This window comes from Vidua chalybeata, chromosome 1, assembly GCF_026979565.1.
Source record: "Vidua chalybeata isolate OUT-0048 chromosome 1, bVidCha1 merged haplotype, whole genome shotgun sequence".
Lineage (NCBI taxonomy): Eukaryota > Metazoa > Chordata > Aves > Passeriformes > Viduidae > Vidua > Vidua chalybeata.
In genome coordinates this window covers 140,112,955-140,130,644 of record NC_071530.1, presented here as the reverse complement: position 1 = coordinate 140,130,644, position 17,690 = coordinate 140,112,955, and the positions used below count along the sequence as shown (strand labels likewise).

Genomic DNA, 17,690 nt, shown 5'->3' with positions numbered 1-17,690 from the left:
GACAAGACAATACATTGTGTTTGCTGAACAAGTTAAATGAAAACAATGCTTCAGAACATAGCAAAGGATGGAGTCTGACTCCATTTACCCTCCTCTCTGTAGTCACTGGAAACTTAAAAACCCTTCCTTCCATCCAGAAGCTGAGCAATTTTAGTCTGCTGCTTCCATGTATGACATGTCGAATCAAGGAAGAATTAGGAATCCATGAAAATCTTCCAATCATTCTCCACAAGCTGGTTAAATAATTTTTAATTTTAATTTTTGCATTTTGGGGTTGGCTTAAAGCAATTCCTTAGAAACTGATTCAGAAATATCCCAAGAGTCTGTAGCAAAAGGTATCTTCCTGCTCAGTAAAGTGCTACTGCATCAAACACAAATCAGTCTGAAAGTTCAGTAGTTTCTGAAGAAATTAAATCCTCAAGAAGCAATAAATTATTATATACTTTTGTCTCGTTTCTGAAAGAGCTCTTTCCTGTTTCTTCCAGATTCTGTTCAAGGCTGCAATTAGACAAATGTTCTAAAATCCATTTGAACTCCAAATAAACTAGCCAATTATTTTGTCTTAAAGTTTACGCATGGATTCTTGAAACAACCTCATTATAAGCTGAAAATATTGTAGAACAATCCCAACATTTGGTATCACATTTCATGAAAATCTGACTGCAGTTCTGAAGGATGCTTGATTAGAGCTTTCTCTCTACCAAGTATAAAGCTCCCCACAAGCACTACCTGCCAAAATCAGTCCCTTCTAACATCAGTTATCCATATAGAGAGGAAAGGGTAATATGTCTTTTTACCCTATCTGTACTCTATTGCCAATGCTTCCCAGACATTCAGATTGTCTGCAGTGGGCCAACCCACATCATGTTTCATTTAAATGACTGTATCTAATCAGTCTGTGATCCCACAACGTGCATGTCTGGACATCAGCACAGCAAACACAAAAAGTCCAGGCTAAATGTTCCTTTTTTTGCAGCCTGGCATTTTTGTTGTCCTTTTCCCAAAGTCCTAGCTTGAAAAACATCTTCCCAGAAAGAAGGGAAAGATTTAAAATATGCTAGTGTGGAATCAAATATCCCGAAATCTGCATTCACTGTCTCCAGATCACCCCTTTTAAAGTCAGTTCCTCAGTTGTTGTCTCTTCCAATCTTCTTTTCTACTTGCCTTACACTCCCTCATTCCTCCTTCTTTCTGGACAGTGCCTGGTTTTTGCTCAGATGGAGCAAGCAAAAGCAGGACTGAAGGGTCAGTACCTGAAATCTTGCCTCTTTTTTTCAAAATGGTAATGAGATTTACAGTCTTGAGGGCAAGACACACAGGTTCACTCAAAGACTTTCTATTAAAAACAATGTTGTAACTATGGTCATAATGGCTACTGTGAACTGGAGCTATTAAGTTCCTGAATAGTCTTCACAGCAGTTAATTTTTAAAATCCCAGTTAGCAGATTTTGTAAGATCAACACCAATTCATTGCTTCTGAAACACATTTGTCTCTTGGGTTTTGGGTCACCTCCTCATGTGATGTTCTTCAGAGCACTTTCACAATTATAGATCTACTCAGAATTATGTCCTGAGGTTTGCGCTACTCTGGGACACGAAAGATAGCCAGGGCTGCACCAAAAGAGAGTAAATCAAACATGGAGCTTGTTTTACTATTAGACAATGCTCGTGGAGGAAAGGAGAATGGGATCTAGCCTGCATATGAGAATAAAGAAGAGAATTCTTGTAAATGTTAAGTGTATTACTTCTCTCTGACCTCCCCATTTCCTTTTCTTGATTCTCTCAACCCCTCAAACTAGGAATTTTTCTCTCTTTTTACCAATCTTGCTCCTTTCAGGTAGTCATGACTCAGAAATTCCTAGACTGACACATTTGAAGTTATCAGAAAAGCTCAGCATTTCCCCAACATACACATCAGTTTTGCATCTGACTTTCTTCAATTGCTCTTTTGCTTATACATTTAGAGATTCTGCTCACTTTCGAGTCTTACTAAGAAGAAACGTGATGGGATGTGCACAATTATATTCCACCAATCTTCTGCAGTTTAAACATTAAACCTCTGTCTGATCCTGCCAAAACACACTTGGCAAAGCCTGCATGACTTTCATGACAGAGTGTCCAGAGCCTTCATTATGGTCTGTGTTAAGCTCACCAATTAATTAGTGAGAAAATGTTGCTTTCACATTTAGACAGGAGACAAAAGCTATTAGAATGTATCAGGAAAGGGAGGTATTATTTTGTATTTGTGAAGTATGAAGCCTACCTCTTTCTCCTGGTCTTCCTGGCTGACCAGGGCTTCCTGGAAACCCTTGCATGCCTGGTGATCCTTGCTCACCCTGTGGCCCTGGAGCCCCTGGCCGACCTGGCTCACCAGGAGGTCCCGCAATGGTTCGTGTTGAGACAGACTGGCTTGGAATCTGGTTCAGAATCGAGTTATATCTTGCCATATGACCTGTCAGGAATAAAAAGTCATAATTTTCAAGTAGCAGTGGAAAATCTGGTTCAGCAAAGTTTCAGTAGAATACTAGCAGGTTCTCTAGCTGTAGTCTGTCATGCTTTGGTGTTACGAAGTTGTATACAAGTTGGGGGAGAAACAGTAGGTTAGGGAGGGCACAGAAAATGGAAGAACTGTTGGGCAGGATTTTATTTTCTTACTTCGGTAAGGGTTTGGGGGGCTTTTGTATTTTATGTCTATAAAAATTTTAAATTGGTGCAGCAGAAGCATCTGTATACTGTAATAGCTTGGAGACAATTCCAACTTTTTTTTCAGAAGGCTGATGCTAATCAGCACTAGTTGGACATAAATCCGGTTGAACATAAATCTGGTTGAAACATAAATCTCAACTGTCTAGTCTAAAACAAACAGATCCCCTTGGATATTTTGAAAAGTGTCATATTTGTAAGTAACTGTGGCAGAAAAATCCATTCTAGAGAGAGAAGCATATGGACTATTCGGTACTTGCCTTGGATGAGCTGCTCACACACTTGACGAGCAACAGCCCGGACCATAGCTTGGGACTGGAGATCGCCCTGGATAACAACAGCAGCAGAGTCATGAAACAGTTTCTTGAGTCAGTTCTGTGCTGACAGCACTTTGAGCAAAGAAGGATATTTATTATTGCTGAGACATTATATGCTCACAGATGAGAAAGGAAAGCCAAAGAAATTTTGTGATTTCATTGCTTCCCATTTCTCTTTTTGGCCAGCAATCAGAGGCCGGAGAAGATAACCCGAATGAGAGATTTGGAGGCATGCTTACTGCCACATACTTCCCACCTTCAAAACATTAATGTAGCTATATAAAAGACCATGTCTGGAAAAGAAGGAAAGTTTGCTTCATTGCAAAGAGAAAACTACTGTGCCTGTAAACACAGAGAAACAAAGAGCTTTTTTTGGGAAAAGCTCTTTATGAGACAGAAGGCCAGGCAGGAAAAAAACCCCACAGCTAATATGAACACAGACTTACCCTTTCACCCCTTTCCCCCTTAGCTCCAGGAGGACCCTATGAAAAGATTCAATACGAAATTAATTCTCATTTTGTTCTGTTCAAAATTTTTAACACCGGAACTTCGTCTGCCTTGCAGATTCATAGTAAAGGGAGAAGAAAGAAAAATAAACAAGCTTTCAGGCAGTGACAAATACACTTATTTCAGTGCTCAACAAAATGTTCACCTTTGGCAAGTACATGGGAACAATGACTTTCACAAGTATTTGCCACACACTGAATTGAAATTATGCATTTCACATGGCTGAAACAGGTCTAATTTTTGCAAAATAGCAGCCTGAAATTTGCTGTACTGAGACTCTGTATCCACAATGAATAAACAGAGTAAGCAATGGGATTAAACTGGCCAGAAAATTACGTTTGACATTAAGGGTAATGTAATACTGTAATGATAGTGAGGAGGATTATGGATTGAAACAAGTTGTCTAGGGCAGTTGCAACTTCACCAACGTCAGTTTGTGGGGTAGGCTACATATTTCTGACCAACAGACAAGGAAAGGTCTGCTGGTCAGAGCCTGGTGCTAATAACACCAAGGCCATGGGCTTGATGCCTGTATGGGCCATTCACTTGAGAGTTGGACTTGATGATCCTTGTGGTTGCTGACAGATACATGGTTAAGCACAGCTTATTCTATCCTTGGAGAGAAGAAACTCCTACAAAGACTAAAAGACTATTTCTAAGGCCTCTATAACTCTACATTTTGGAATAGAAAGCTCAGTCATTTTTCAGCCACCTGTTTTTTTCTGCACTACTGGAGTCTAACCATCCACAACAAAGCTCTTGCATGACTCACAGGAATATCTACACTCTAGAAAATTTTGTTCAGCATCTGGAACATGTGTTTGGACAGGAACTGCAAAGTCAACATGTTATATATTGATAGTAAAAGTTCCATAGCTCATCAAATCTCCTTTGTAGATTCCATGATTACACTTAGAAACTATTCAGACCTAGGCATTAGATTAATATCTCTGCTCATGTCAATATACAATATCAGTCAATTTACAAATAAAAATTCTTGCATTGGCTAAATCTCCAAACCAAACTGGATTTTGGAAAAAAAATTCTATCCTACAAATAGAGTCAGAAATGCACACTGTCCCATTCTGATGTCTTTAAAAATTAAATAGAATGTTTACTGTAATACATGGGGAAAAGCTGAGCAGTCTTTATAATTAAACAAGTCATCAAATGTTAAAATATGAATACATAGTATTGTCTGAACTCTTACAGAGACAAAGAAGTTCACTATAAATATTCTCTTTCACATAAAATACACATTCATTTCATAGTTGTATTCCTTTCTTTCAGTCAAAATGTTTTGTTCTGGAGTTTTTAAAATAATTCATTAAAAAATAGCATCTGAGAGATAATATTGGAGGTTCCTAATAGTAATTTTAGATATAGAGGATATAATTTTCCAAAAATTATATAAAAAGCCCTAGTCATTAGTCATTTGTTCTGATTTAAACACAGAGTAACCTCAAAAGCCAGATTTTTATTCATATATTATTTTCACAGTTTGGAAATCAGAATTATATTTTGGAAATACTCAGGTTAATAAATACTTGAATTTCCAGAGAGTCACTGGAAGGGCAAAGGGGAAAAAAAATGTAATTAAACAAAGACTACAAATTCACATAGTTGTGGTTTTAACTTCTGTGTTTTAATCTCATGTTTTGACTCTAATCCCTATATTCCAAACATTGTATGTAAGATCAACAAATATATTTAATTACAAAGAATGAACAAAGAAAGGTCAATATGATGTTTAACTGCAAACTAACTGCAAACAGATCATAGGCAATAAATATTGAGGAGTTCTGTCAAACAGTGAAGCCAGACTCAGAAACCAACCAACGCACAACAGCAGACAGAGAAATATTAGTTAGTTTTACTTACAGGAGCTCCAACATCACCTTGTGGCCCCTGACTTCCAGTAACACCTGGAACACCTGGAGCACCAGGTATGCCCTATGTGGAAAAAGAATCAACATCCATGAGTCCTGATGAGGAGAAGTGCACAGACAGTTCTGTCAGTCAAAGACTGGAGACTCCCAGAGAGAAAACTAAGAAATACAATTTACAGGGAAAAGAGCACCATAAGCACAGCTCTGAGAAAAGCACTTGAGAAAAATAACTTGGGTTGCTTTCTAGAACAGGCAGGAATTGCTGAACCACTGGACAAAGTCCTGGGATGTCAATACTGTGTTCAGGGGGGATGACTCAGAATGTTCTTTGTAAAAAACAATAAGATGGCTTGGAGAATACTCAGTACAACCAGCAGCTTCATCTAATTTTTTAAATCTATTTAGAATGCATTAACTTTGCCTAGCTGCTCTGAGAAGGCTGAGACTGATTCTGAAGGCAACATATATTCTGCATTAGAGGCTGGATGTAGCCTCTGCTGTCTTCCTTGATTACTCTATGAGAGCACCTGTGCTCACCTCCAGCCTCTAAGCCAAGTAAAACTTGGTGGTTCCCTTCAGCTAGCATTCCTAATTGGAATTTTTGACAAAAAGAAAGTTTTGTTTCAAATGTTAAAAGCAGGAATTCCCTCTTTATACTGCAGTTGCTTGACAAAGAACAAACTATCAATCCATTGACAGAACAACTCTCTCCCCTTCCCATGGGAGACATTTTCTTCTTGAGCTAAATAGGAGCGGAAAGAAATTACACTGGACAAGCAGCTCTCTGCCAACTCTGTGCATCATGAGAACTCTAACTTTCTTTGACCTTGCTCTATCCACTGTAGCATAGATAAGAGTGAGCTGTAATCCCCCCAAATCCTGCTGACTTTTGCAGTAAGAAATTCCATGGGCAATACTCACCATTGGGCCGGGAGGTCCTTGTGGGCCTGTGGGTCCATCCTTGCCAGGAAAGCCCTATAGAAGATAAATAAATGCAATTTTATCAGCTTTTTATATGTACTTCATGAATCTGTTCTGTTTCATCTAGAAGAAATTTTTTACTTTTGTTCTTTGGTTTCGTTTTTATTTATTGTTGTGGTTTTTGTTTTTTTTCTAAATTAATACTTAGTAGTGATCTCTTGGTAGGAAAAAAATTCTTATTTGCCCTGGGGAAGGTTTCTTTCTGAAAAGGAGCTATAGTGTCACCAAGATTAAAAAAAAAAAAAAAAAAAAAAAAAAAAAGCTAGTCTCACAATATTTTTGAAGAAAAAACAATACAAAATTCTTCATACTGGCAATTTTCACCTCTGGGTGAATTTCACTTAGAACACTTCTGTAGGGAAATAAATGAGAGGGTTTGCTGTCAAACCTCTCTAGCACAAGGTCACGTTGCTACATCTGTTCTCACTGGTTGCAAGTATTCACAGTCCCACTGATGAGGTGCTGAAAGATGGCAAGACAGTGGATCTCTCTGCCCAGCAGTGCTGTACATATGCTCCAGCTATCACTGAGGTCCTGATTCAGGAAGCAGCAGGAATGCTCATGTGCTTTACATTATGAACGTGCCTCAGAGCTTCCAGAAATGAGAGCCAAAAACTAAAGATAACTTGGAAACTGGAAAAGAGTACATCACAGAAAAAAAAGACTGACCAGATGTAGAAGAAAATACACTATTAATGAAGTATTCTTACAAATTAACCAATTTGTATGAACCACATTTTGTATCCACATGCTATAAAGCTTGGGTTTCTGACTAGCCTGGAGATGGCAATTCTTTAGTTACTGCACAGCCTGAACAGGAGATAAATGGTTTTACCTCTGGCTCAAGACCAGTTTGAAAGGTGGTTTATGCTGGAAAGTGTTTGGTTTATTGCTGAAATCTTTGAAAATGTTTATGGTGACACACACAGTAAAGAACGTTCCAGGCCTCAGTATCTCATGGAGCTTCGGAAGAAAAATTTACAACTTTTTTGGTTTGTACTTTTTTCCAAATCTTTGTTTCTGCCATGGTTTTAGTAATGAATATAACAAATACTACTAGTTTTATGCTTTGCACAGTTTGGAAACTATTATTCAAATCTACAATCATATGGCATAAAAAATGGCTGGGGAATAATATTATCTGCCATATACTTGAAAAGGTTTTTTAAAAAAATCTAGTAGATGGCTGTTTCAGTGCTAAAATAAGCCACATAGTCAACTCACATTATATTATCTAGGCAACCTTAGACTTGATAAGGAAATACCTTCATATTCCACAGTGTAGCCAGATGAAGCTGACACCTTCATATTTGTGTTTCACTTTTTAAAGCAAAGATGTAAAACCTCTATTTATTTTTGCTCAGTTCCAAAGAGGATGAAAACTCATTTGACCCTTTTAAGGGCTTAATTTAACTAGGAGGAGGGAAATATAGTGATTTCCACTGACTTCTAGGATCTAGTGTGGATTCACACAAGCTTCTAAAGAAAAACAAAACTGTATGTCTTTCTCTTCTCAACCCCAGTCAAAGGGTAGCATTAACAGTATGATCAGCAATACATTTTCTTGGAATATATTTCACAATTTCTTTCTTCTGAGCAGTGCTCTTACTCCTGGCTGCTCAGTAATCACCTCCTGTATATTCTCCTAGGGTTTATTTCTCTTGGCATTGTGTCTGTATTGCCCACAAAAGATCACCTCCTACTGTATTTGCTAGATGTGAAAATTGCTATATATAAATCAAATAGAAGCCTGGTTCAAGAAAGAGCATGGCAATGCCTATTCTCTCATGCTGGTAAAAGACTAAAGGTCTTTTGTGCCGCCAGCAGCATTTGAAGATGATGTTACTCAGACCACCTGATGGCCAGAATGGATCTGACACTCATTCTGAACTTTTGAGCTGAGAGCAGAGATTAGTAAGTACCAGGAAATTGGCAGGAAGAGTGGGAATTTATTTCTTCTGGCTCTTCCTCTCATAATTTTTGGTGTGTGTAATGTAGAAGAAAATAGAGCACAGTGAGAATTCACGAAGTTGTATTCTGAATACTGAAACCTTGTAAATGCTATTTAATCTCCCATTTATTGAATTCTCCTCTTTGTTTAACCACCTCTAATCCAAGGGGAATGACTGGAGGAATTACATAGCACACTGGAGGAATTACATAGCTCTGTCACATCCAGGATAGAAATGACTCTGCACAAAGCCACTGATTCTCTCCCATGGAACTGCATGTCCAAGAGCAGAATAGGACAAATTTTGATGTGTGATCTAGGATGTAGGTCTTAGAATCAAGGTTTATATAATTTCTAGAGAAGGAGTGTAGCTCTGACAGAATTTTTTGAAGGGATTTTATTTGCCAAAATACAAACGGCATCACCAGTAAAGTCTCAAGTCTGCTGAAATCAGTACTGCTGCTGACCTCATTATAAACTCTTGGGCTTTCTGTAGCCTGGAATTTGTTTAGGGGAACTTGTGGAGAAGTGACTTTTCAAGTAGGACTAGATACCAAAACTTAACTGAAAAACTTAAAAAACTTAACTGAAGCTGCTGAGTCGGGCTTGAAAGATTTTCATGTAGAGCTTTTTAAAAACCCCTGCAGCCTGGGACACATGACTGCCAATTCAAGATCTGTCTTTCAACATTAAATGCTTGGGACTATTGGTGGAGAAACATGATCTGTTCTCTTTACTAAAAGCCCCGTGTACTGCTAGCTGCAAATACGGGGCAGCAAGAAAGGACACCAAACAACCACAGCTCCAGCCACACAATAAAAATAAGTTGTTTTACATTGATAAAATCTTTCCTGACACTCTGGAAGCTGATGAAAGAGAAAGGGACTGTTCCTCATGTGGAGATGTAGATTCAAACAGGTTACCACTCAGTTATAAAATATTGTCATGCGTATTCAGAATATTTGCTTTATTATCAGAAAAAAAAAACTTTTTTTTACTCTGATTCAACCTTCACAAAGTATTTTTATTATTTATTTCTTCTTCATAGGGAGGGTATGTCATTATGAAAAGGACCTTTTTATGAATTCACATAACTGGCAGGGAAGATGTTCTATGTCTTTGTAAAACCCAAGAAAAAGCAAATAAGTCAGGGACTAAAAACCAAGTTCAGAAATACAAAAAAGAAATTTTACAGATTAAGTGTTGAATTACAACATTAAGAAAGGAAAATCAAACCCTTTCCTCAACTGATTTCAAAAAGAAAATCAGAAAGTATGAACACTAAAAATCAAAACAAAAAGAAGGGAAAACAAACTGTGAAAGTGAAGTGATTCCAATTATCAGGGACTGGAGGAAAGAAAATTTCCATTTCAGCACTTCATGAGTCTAATATCACATTATACCTGGTTCAAAGTTCTCAGAGAGCTCCCAAAAAATATCAGCCCTATGCTGACCACCCATTAAATTCAGTGTGATTTAGCAACCTGCCTAAGTACTCTACAGCACTAGTACCACTATAATTAAAATATTTAAAATCAATAAATACTAAAGAGGAAGGGATAACTAAGGTAAGAAAAACACAGAAAATCTCAGTTCTTGTAGTATAATACTTGCAAAACAATTTGGCATCTTGGCTAACAGGAGGAAACCCAACAAAAGAAACATTATACAAAAAGGCAATTTACTTCTCAGGAATTTTCCAGTTCCCCTTTGCTGCTGCAGTTATGCCCTTCAGAATTATCTCCTTTTTAAGTGCTGGGTCTTCAAAGAGACTGCGGTGAAATAATTGGTTTGGATTTTCGCCCATTAAAAGCAATTTCATGTTGTCATAACTTCACAGGAATCAAATGAGTTACAACACCATAAAATCAGTATAGCATAATTATTTGTTGCCATAGAAATAATTACAGCTGGACAACATTGCATAAGGGTCGCACAGAGACAATACCAGGCTAACAGAACTAATTTTATGAGCTCTGGGCTGTTTATCCAGCTCCAGTGATTAATAGCAGAGAAGAAAGAGAACACACAAACAAAGCATTATTACCATATCTATAAAAACAGGCAATTTATGTAATTGCCCTACCTTTTTATAGACAACAGTGGGGTATTCTACAGAATGAAAACCACATGACTTTTCCAGGCTGTATCAAAAGCTTTTGCTGCTCTAGTCTTTCTCAGCTTTTCTCTGGAATATCATCTCTGCAACAACCTGGTAACTCCCACATGTGGGAGAACTAGACCACTTCTGAACTGCTGCCTGGCATCAAGGCATAGCTGAGGGCATCCTCTCCTAAATATGAAGTCAGATACAGAATAACATAAAAATACAGAGCTCTTTTCTCCTTGAACTGCAGGAACCTCGAGGTCCCTCATGATCAGACATGTAGAGGGAGGAGGCACATAGCACTTATTTGTACAATGTTTAGCACCATCTCAACCTGTCCAGGACAAAGACTAGACAGAACATGGCAAAAACCCAAATGTTCATCAGTGTTCAGGTCTCTATTAATCTGGAGATGAACAGATGGCATGAAAGTTGGGCAGTTTAGTGGGAAATATTACAATGCAGTCAAAAAGAAGACATAAAAACATGCAAAACCATAATATGTCACAGTATTATAAAGTAAGGGGAAAAATGCATTTACTTACATATTTCAATAAAATTTAATTGAAACTTAGAAGGCTATTCCTCCAGTTAGGTTATTCATCTGATGATAATATTGAATAAATCTTTATATTAATAAAATGCCTTTATTTTCTTGATTTTTAGAGAAAAAAAAAACATTTATCTATTGCCCAAATTCTACAGTTACTTCAGTGGAATTACTTGTAGACATAAAGATATGCCAATGTTTAAATTCATAATAGTGAGTTCAAATACATGTTTTGCTACAGGGTTTGGGGTTTTTTATAACAAGGTCAGAAAATCAAAGAATTGCCAGATTTCCCTGAAGTTCAAGTTACATTAACATTTCCAAAAAAAGGATCATGAGTATGTAAATCTTGCTCAAATGAAACTGAAAAGTTATATTTCATAATGAACTTCTGCTGTAGACAGAAATCTAGTACTATGCTAACAATAACTTTCCAGAGTCTGACTAATAATGAAACAGAAGTCTCCCCAAGGAAACAAAGAAGAGGACTTACAGGCTTAACTGCACAAATGAAAATGAATTTTCTTTTACTGGCTCCTAGACAGATTGTAAGGATCTACAGTTGTTTTACCAGGAGCAGAATAACGTTGACTAAATTTTGGTACTATTTTTCTTCATTGACTAAATTTTGGTACTATTTTTCTTCACTTCTTCATATCAACTGTTTCTGCAGGTATCATTCTACATTCAATGTTAAATTCCCTTGTAGTTGTCTCTGTTTCATTAATTAGCTAGAAAGCAAATTTTGATCATTGCCTTGGATTGCATACTAATTATATGCCATTTAACAACTATTTAATTTTAAATATATAAGCCAAGAGATTAATTGGCAATGCTGAACACAAGTGACATCTACTTCTACCAAATGGATAAAGCACAGGCATCATGCAGGGTTCCCATTACACATCTCAACCCTCATCAGCAGACAGAAGGATGTCCATCCTCCTGTGCCTATTGGCACACAGAGATGATCTCCAGAAAGGACAGAGATGGCATAAATTATAATAAACCAACCATGTTGGGAAACATTTCCCTTACAGAACAGGAATGAAACACATGTAAATACTCATTTTAGCTTACCCTTTGACCTTGAGCTCCATCTCTTCCCGGTGAACCTGATGCTCCTGGGACACCCTAAGCATTATAAAAGGAGAGAAAATGATGAGATCAAATTAACAGAATCCAACTAAATAATTTTCAAGTGAAACTTTATGACATATTCTGAATAAATGGAACCAGTAAGCTCAATAATGGTTGGTGCCATAGAAGAAATTCAGTAAAGAAGGCATTTCTGTGAAACGAGAGATGGGTAAACACACATCATTAAAAGGCAGAGGTGTTGAGTCTACAGAGACAAAATTTCAGCATTAAACAAGAAAGTAACCAGCTCTTCAGGCCCAAGTGAATCGGTCACTGCACACCAGCCTACCCTAGATTCCTCCTCTTTCTAAACCCCTGTTTAAATTCACCCCAACAACACATTTCTCAGCAGTTTGGAAAATGTGCCCTAAACTCACAATGATGTCAATTCAACATTCAAACTTAGTAAGTGACGGGGTATACAATAGAGAATACCTGCAGGCCTGGAAAACCAAGATCTCCCTTCTCTCCCTTTTCACCTGGTGGCCCCTGCAAATAAACAATCACACATAATAAACCAAATATATGATTATTTTCTATTTTTAATAGTTCCCTTCAGCTTCTTAAAAAAAAAGAAAGCAACCAGTAAGAAAATAGACTACGTTTGTTTCTGAAAAGCAAACATACAGACTCTTATTTGCAAAAATGCAAATGTAGAAGTCATAAACATAAAAAATAAAACTAATTTTAAAGGTTTCATAAGTAACCTGATAAAACTATAGCCATTTTGTTACCAAAAAAAAGGTAGCTATTTTCTTTTCCTCTTTAAAGGAATTCATCTCACTTCAGGCCTCACCAGTATCTCCAATAATGCTGAAAAAGGGGTTTTCTGTGGAAACTAGGCATGTTTCTATGGTATATATGCATGAGAAGAATGTACTTTTATAGATAATATACAAACCTTAACCTCTATAAAAAACTAATTTCTCTATGAAATAACTGCTCTTATAATTAAAGTATTCTTATTATTTTCCATGACAACATAATCAAGAACATACAGCTTTGATAAGCCATTGTATTTTTCATTAGTATCATATAGGCTGGAAAAAGGATGAAATTGTAATATAATGTAGTAAATTTGAAAAAAAAAAACCTAGCAGAAAAAAAAATTATTACTTTTCTAGGCTTGTCTGTACTCATCTACTGGAGAGGTGTATGAAACAAGATAAGTGCTACTGGTTCATTATTCTAACAATGCTTATTTATGATGAAATTCTGTGACTTATTTCACAACAGCCTTGCAAACTCCAGGTCTAATCACTTCCTCTGATGATAGATTTTATTATGAATGAATGTTATTGCTTAATTTTGGCAGAGAATATGGTGTTCTTACTTGGGTACACCTTTCAAGTCAGAACTGATCTGTGATGAGCAGTACAGCCAGAAAAAGAGAGAATATTAACATTTTGGTCTAGTGCCATGTCACAGCCCCCACTGCAATTTATTTTCACTTGACTACAGGCTTGGATGCTAATACCCAGGTCATATTCAACCTGCAATCAAATACTTTCAGCTGACTGAAAATTCAGTTCAAAATAAAAAATTAGAAATTTTGGCATCTAACACATATTCACTAGAGGTCAAACCCACATCTGTGATTTCACCTCAAATATTGAAATTCAGATTCTGATCACAACACCAAAAGCTATTTCAGTCTAGTCTAAGCTATTTGCTGTTTAAAAGATCTCAGAAAAAAGCCCATTGATTTTTCAAGTCTCACTGGAAGCCCTTGAATAGAAAGTCCACTGGGTCCTTGTGGTCCTGGAGGTCCCTGTGGTCCAGGAACACCAATTTCACCTCGAGGTCCATCTGGTCCCTAAAGTAGCACAGGACATAAGTTAAACTCTTATCATAGGGACAAAGGCAGCTTCTGTTTGAAGAATTAAATACCAATAGATTCAGAAACATCTGAAATATGAGTTAACATGATTGAGCAGTTAGGGTTCAATTTAAAACTGTCTGGTTTCTTTATAAATACTAAAAAAAAAAAAAAGAAAAAAAAAAAGAAAGATGATTTATGCTGTGAAAGCAGCATTCTGAATTTTATATCTTTTATCAAGGAACAAATAGGAAAAGTAATTGTTTTGGAAAGAGCCACAGCAAATGTCAATGACATTTCACTATGCTTTTTCCTCAAAAACGTCAGAGACAATCTGGAATTCATTTCAAGGTTTCCATGCAGCAGAGATAAACCAAGAACCCATGCATCTGTCAAATGCAGAGTGCTATAAAAAGTACCTTTGGACCTGGATCACCACGATGACCTTTGGCACCTCTGACACCTGGACCACCCTGTAAAGCACAAGCATGGGACTCACTGAAAACCAAAACTCTCAAACAGAAATGAAATCCAGAGAAGCCCAAACAGATTCTTCCTGTTCCTGAAGCAGCGTTCAAGAATCAGTAAATATCCTGTCAATATCCTTCCACTGGAGTAATTAAACTGGGAACATACTGAAGTGTGGCCATCCACAGGAACAGATTTAAACACAGATGTGACTACTTTTTAGAGCCAAGAATGCACACTATGTAAGAATCAAAATAACACTGAAAGCTCTGATATGGAGGGAAATGTGGCCATGGGTTCCTTCCAGCTGCTGAAACCTCCTGCACATCTGTCTGTTCTCGCCAAAATCACATTGTTAATGGCTGAGTTCCCAGAAAGGCCAAGAGCATTCTGGCCTGGATCAGAAACAGTGTGGCCAGCAGGACCTGGGCAGGGATTGTGTCCCTGTACTCAGCACTGGTGAGGCCACACCTTGAATGCTGTGTCCAGTTCCAGGCCCTTCACTACAAGAACACTGAGGGGCTGGAGCATGTCCAGAGAAGGGCAACAGAGCTGGGGAAGGGTCTGGAGCACAACTCAGGTGAGGAGCAGCTGAAGGAGCTGAGGGCGTATAGCCTGGAGAAAAGGAGGCTCAGAGGAGACCTTGTCACTCTCCACAACCCCCTGGAAGGAGGCTGTAGCCAGGTGGGGGTCGGTCTCTTCTGCCAGGTAACAGTGACAAGATGAGAGGAAGTGGCTTCAAATTGAACTGTGGGAGGTTTAAATTGGATACTATGAAAAATTTCTTCACAGAAAGGGTTGTCAAGATTTAGAACAGGCTGCCCAGGGACAAGATGGAGTCACCATCCCCACAGGTGTTTAAAAATATGTAGATGTGGCACTTGGGCACATGGTTTAGTGACAGACTTGGCAGTACTGGGTTAATGGCTAGACTCAATCATCTTGAAGGTCTTTTCCAACAGAAACAGTTCTATAATTCTGTGATTCTAATGATTTAGGAATAGTTTTCAGCAAGGATAACTCCAGAGTCTACTAGACCATGGTATAATTTGGAGCTATTCTTAGGTAAAATGTTCTTCTGGACATTTTTCTCTTTTTTGCTTTCTTCAGCAATGCCTACATCTGCTCATCATTTATTAACCCACTTTTGCCTTTTTTATTAATATCATCTGAGACACTGGAGTACCATATATCTGTGGATGGCTGCCATGAATGTGCTTTGCAACAACATCTACATGTGCTTTCTGTTCTAGGACAGCATAAATAACTTTTTTTTTCACATAAATTTCCCTCTTCCCCCATCTGAGTATATTGCCTAATCTCTTGGAATATGAGCTTTACAGGTATTCATTGTACTCAGAAAGGACCTTGTACACCATAACTGAATAGAACTCTTTATGGGCTACAATAAGTACTTACAAAAATAACAGCAGTTAAATTAAAGTGGTAAGAATAGAAAATGTCCTCATATGCAGTATCTATGAGACTTGAAATAGGAGAAATAACAGAAATGTCTGGAAATCCCATAATACTGTTGCCCTTCAATGAAGGTATCATGGCATGGTCTTCACATGTGTGATCACAGAACAATTTTCCACAACCTCTCCCAACTCCCTCAGATTTCTCTCTTCCATCCCACATCTCTATGACCATGACTCATTCCACCACAGCCAGCTCTGACCCTAAAATCTCATCCCATGTTCTCCAAGTTCCAATTGCCAGTTGAAAAGTTCCAGATACTCACATTTCTGCATTCCAATCTGCTGTCCTTTCTCCTTCCTCTGCCTTACTCCTAACTCTGAGATTAAAAAATTCCTCAGCATAATAACTGCAACTTTTTAACATAAACACACAGTTTTCTCCCATTTTGTTCTCATAAATGGATTGCATTTTTACTAAGAATATATGCTTAGAAATAGCCTAATGCTCAGCCATTAAATGATATGCTTTCATATTCATGCAGAAGTTGGTACACTTGTCCATGTTCTGAACCCAGGAAGCTTGCTTGGGAAAAGCACAATTTCCAGAAGAACATTTATTTAAGATGAAAGCATCAGAAGAGACCCCCTCAGTTTTTTCATAAACTTTTTGGTGGTTATTCCCCAGCACTTCTAAGCCTGTGTGATTAATTTCAAAATTTTTTGTGCTTCTTTTTGTGGCAAAAAATTCATGTTATGCCTTCTTCCCTTATTTTGAATAACTTCTTAGCAGCCAGTGCTTTCCACCAGAAACAGGTCTTAATCTACTGTTATCAAGACACCTCCTCATTTCTTTTTAGTAGTCAAAACCTATGAAGCACTGAAAGCTTTTATATTTTTGGCAGTTAAATTTCTCCAATCCTTCAACAATTTTGGCTCCTTCACCTTCTATTCTGCAGTGTTCCTTTCAAATGTAGGCATTAGTTTTCTGTGATATCTCATTTTTGCTTTGTGTGGGGAACTTCAGACAGCAGGATCAAATTCTGCCAAAAAATGAAGCCACGAAAACAGTATCCCATGATGAAAATTGCCAGATAATCTTAACTCTAAACAACACTTTGTCTTACCTGAAGTGATGCATTTTCTAAAAGGTTAAAATTCTTTCTAGAGTTACTGTCCCAAACAAATGGAAGCATTTTATTTGGAGTTTTTTTTAGCCTAATGTTTAAAACTGGCTACATGGTAGGATTCTGATCTCTGAAACAGAAGAATCCTTGGCTTGGAGAAAAGTCACATGACATTTTAATGACTTGGAGCACTCCTGACCAGACATAGCACATATGACTTTCTGACTTTTGGTTGGCGCAGAGATGAACACTGACTTTATTCCTTTTGCTCTGATTTTTCATACGCCTTGAAATTTTTTTTCTTTTTTTTTTTTTTTTTTTGCAGAGCTCTACCATCTAACTGTCTGCAAAAAAGAATAACTTATAACAGGCTGAGTTCCAGAATCACATATTTCCCTGCCTTGGCAGTGATTTTTCTGCTTGATTTTAAGTTTCCTCTTGCCTGGCACTATGCTATTCAAAACATGGTTAATCCTAAATGTAATATATAGAAGTACATTATTTTACTACTGGGTTAAGCCTTAGCAATTCCTGATCCATATATCTTTTGAACTATAGTAATACACATCCTTCCAATCAAATAATTTTCAAACATTTTTCATTTCACATTTTAATGTGAATTACCCTATTTTTTAGAGAACACAAACTGGATGCTAAAATGTGGAAATGAAAACTTTAATCAATACTTGTTTAATAACGTGTATTCAAATAGG

General features: G+C 37.3%; 1 protein-coding gene across 5 annotated transcripts in view; it reads right to left on the bottom strand.

The window, feature by feature from the left end:
* COL14A1 (collagen type XIV alpha 1 chain) overlaps positions 1 to 17,690 on the bottom strand; it is a 112,907-nt gene that overhangs the window by 8,326 nt on the left and 86,891 nt on the right. For all 5 annotated transcript variants that reach the window (XM_053953952.1, XM_053953795.1, XM_053953872.1 and 2 more), the window contains exons 37-45: positions 14,384 to 14,437; positions 13,866 to 13,961; positions 12,581 to 12,634; positions 12,086 to 12,139; positions 6,338 to 6,391; positions 5,409 to 5,480; positions 3,467 to 3,502; positions 2,964 to 3,030; positions 2,264 to 2,452 (exon numbers count right to left, since the gene is read on the bottom strand). In XM_053953952.1, the coding sequence (XP_053809927.1) occupies positions 2,264 to 2,452; positions 2,964 to 3,030; positions 3,467 to 3,502; positions 5,409 to 5,480; positions 6,338 to 6,391; positions 12,086 to 12,139; positions 12,581 to 12,634; positions 13,866 to 13,961; positions 14,384 to 14,437 (676 nt within the window). The remainder of the gene's footprint in view (positions 1 to 2,263; positions 2,453 to 2,963; positions 3,031 to 3,466; positions 3,503 to 5,408; positions 5,481 to 6,337; positions 6,392 to 12,085; positions 12,140 to 12,580; positions 12,635 to 13,865; positions 13,962 to 14,383; positions 14,438 to 17,690) is intronic.